The sequence below is a fragment of the Dysidea avara genome, chromosome 4, assembly GCF_963678975.1.
Source record: "Dysidea avara chromosome 4, odDysAvar1.4, whole genome shotgun sequence".
Taxonomy (NCBI): Eukaryota; Metazoa; Porifera; class Demospongiae; order Dictyoceratida; family Dysideidae; genus Dysidea; species Dysidea avara.
The window spans coordinates 11,270,831-11,273,525 of NC_089275.1; the positions used below are offsets into that span (position 1 = coordinate 11,270,831).

A 2,695-nucleotide genomic window follows, 5' to 3' on the forward strand; every position below is an offset into this window, starting at 1 on the left:
AACCTGTATGAGATATACACTGATAATATTTGAGTTATTGGCCCACACTGATGTTGGGAATCCAAAATATCATTGGCATGTTGTTCAAAGTCATTATTCATCAATGCTTTGGCCAAGAGACTTGTACTTATATTGTCATCCAATCGGTTTTATTGAGTGCAATTCCATAAGTAGTATATAGGGGGTGTATGTTGGAGATTGTTATCTTAAAGATTTATACAATAGCGTCTTATATTATGCACCATAGCTATACAACAAAATGTATAAGTGTAATTACAAACTTCATTTTGAGAAATGTCACTTTATTCCTCAATAATTAATTGAAGTAAATAATGGTTCACCATGGAACTCTTCACAATTTATATAATGCAAAACTCCTATGAATAGTAAACGATTAAGTGTAGTGCCAACAATATCGTTTACAGCTGTCAGAGTAGTGTATTCACTCAGGAATTTGTATGCCTTACAGAATCGGACTCTGCCTCTGGATAAGTAAGTTCTTAACATGTTTCTAATTTCTGTATTGGTTATATGTGGGCATTTCTCCAGTAGTAGGGCAACAGCTCCAGTGACAATAGGAGAACTCTGAGAAGTTCCAGATCGAAATCTTTGACATGCATTACAATCGTCTCCATCATTGGCTGTAGAGTCGTAACAGGGGATGTTAGGGATACATATATCACTGCTGAGGACACTATAGCCGGGAGCAAACACATCCACACATGATCCCATGTTGGTGATTAAACTTCTACCTTTAAATTCACCCATCAATGCGTTATCATCCATATCAGTAGCACCTACATTGATAACACCATTGTAACCTGCTGGATAAACTCTACAGGAGTCATAATTTAGTCTCTTAAAGTCATCACGACCATTCCCAGCAGAAGCTGTGACTACTACACCATCAGCTATTAATTCTTTCACAAATTTGCTAACACTATTCATCATTGCACTTCCTGCAAGAGACATATTAATGATGGCTCGGGTTCCATTTCTACTTTTCCTATGTTCACGAACACACATTAGTCCATCAAGGAGAGATGCCTCAGAAGCTTGGCCTCTACAGTTTGCTATTCTAACAGAAAACAAAGTCACACTAGTGGCTAGTCCAGTACCATTTCCACCAACAAGACCAGCTACATGAGTTCCATGACCATTGCAGTCTTCCCCCTCTCGTGTTTCATTGTCTATCTTGTCAATTGGATCACAGCCTGGATAATGAGCTCTACCATTGAATACACTGTGATTATAGTGAATACCAGTGTCCAGTACATATACATCAACTGACTTCCCAGTGTATTGACTAGCAGTATATTTCTGATCCAGTGGCAATGCTTGTTGGTCTACTCTATCCAAGTGCCATCCTGGCTTAGCAGATGAAAGAGAATCATCTTCAGTACCAAATATGACATAATTATTTTCCTTCACTTTCACAACCAATTTTTGATGTGCAACCTATAATACAGGTACAAAGGTGAGTAATGAAGGCATTTGTTTAAGTCCTTAGTTCATGTAATATACACAATTTCAAGTATTGTAAACACATTAGCACTGAAACAATAATAGTATAGGTATAACTGCTATATAGGTGGCATAATATAACTAATTATTCTCACCCATTTCAATGCTTTGTTTGATAGCTTTGCTGTTAAACAGTTTAGACTAGAATACTCTGAAATTATCTCTGCTTCAAACTGTGCCCTTCTATTGGACCTCCTATTCAGCTGCTTAACAAAGTGCTGTAGCTGTGCATCAGTTGCACTGTCCTCAAAGTGGATGATGTAAGTTCCTGGGTTACGTAATTTTTCATCAGCAGATCTTTTAACTCTCGCAACACCAGAAACATGTTGGATTATGACACAGCCAAAGATCAGTGCAAGAATTAGGCACTGGTAATATCTCATTGTTGCACTACGTATATGAAAGGAATATGTAGTAGATGCTAGCTCTTAACTCTACAGTAATCTATCTGTAAGTTGGCACTAGTTCATACCTTCAGATCAGCAAGACTATATATCACTGACTAGTTGTAGTAAATCAGCAATGGTGTTATCACTGACTAGTTGTAGTAAATCAGCAATGGTGTTATCAGCAATCCCTCCACTGTGCTTAATGTGTACAACACTCTAACAAGTCCTTTTATACCACAGCAAGTATACTAGTATGGCCTCCAGGAAGTACCCTAGAGTGGCTGCATTCTGGTATTCTTAGAATGCTTATTGCAAAGTACTTCATCCCTTATGTGGATGGTATTAGAGTTACATAGCTGATACAGTATCAACACTTCAAGCAAGTAGTTGTGTTAAGGCCAAATGATGACTTCTAAATTCTTTCAACACTAGACCAATTACCATACAAAATAAAACATTTATGTATGGATGTTTTTGATTGATAAGACAATACATTCACACTAGCAATGGTCTAATGACTATGATGCAGAGTTTTGTAAGCTAATTACATATCTGTGTGCAAAATTGAGCATGGAAATCCATGGATATTAAATGATTTTTTTTGTTCAATAGTGTTGACTATTAGAAAGTAGGCTACAACTACACCATTGGTTTTAGGTGGGTAGTCAATTTATTCTTGGATAGGTGAGTCAAAAACCAATATCACTTCCAAATTTAGACCAGGTGTTTAGAATCTTTCACATGTAATGAAAATTAATGTTCTTATCACCTAAGATGAATAA

General features: G+C 36.7%; 1 protein-coding gene across 1 annotated transcript; it reads right to left on the reverse strand.

Annotated features, from left to right (window-relative positions):
• Positions 1 to 232: 232 nt before the first annotated feature.
• On the reverse strand, positions 233 to 2,328 carry LOC136254049 (extracellular serine proteinase-like). Its single transcript, XM_066046701.1, has 3 exons — positions 1,997 to 2,328; positions 1,620 to 1,914; positions 233 to 1,458 (listed from the first exon to the last, which is right to left on the reverse strand). Exons 2-3 carry the CDS (start codon positions 1,905 to 1,907, stop codon positions 310 to 312), a joined length of 1,437 nt encoding a protein of 478 aa, XP_065902773.1. The 5' UTR covers positions 1,908 to 1,914; positions 1,997 to 2,328; the 3' UTR covers positions 233 to 309.
• Positions 2,329 to 2,695: the final 367 nt, after the last annotated feature.

What these genes read in the sequence shown, in the direction of transcription:
- LOC136254049 (XM_066046701.1), bottom strand. Translation starts at nt 1,907, where the DNA reads ATGAGATATTACCAGTGCCTAATTCTTGCACTGATCTTTGGCTGTGTC. An exon ending in CAAACAAAGCATTGAAATGG is followed by an intron (nt 1,459 to 1,619) that starts GTGAGAATAATT and finishes CCTGTATTATAG; the next exon opens with GTTGCACATCAAAAATTGGT.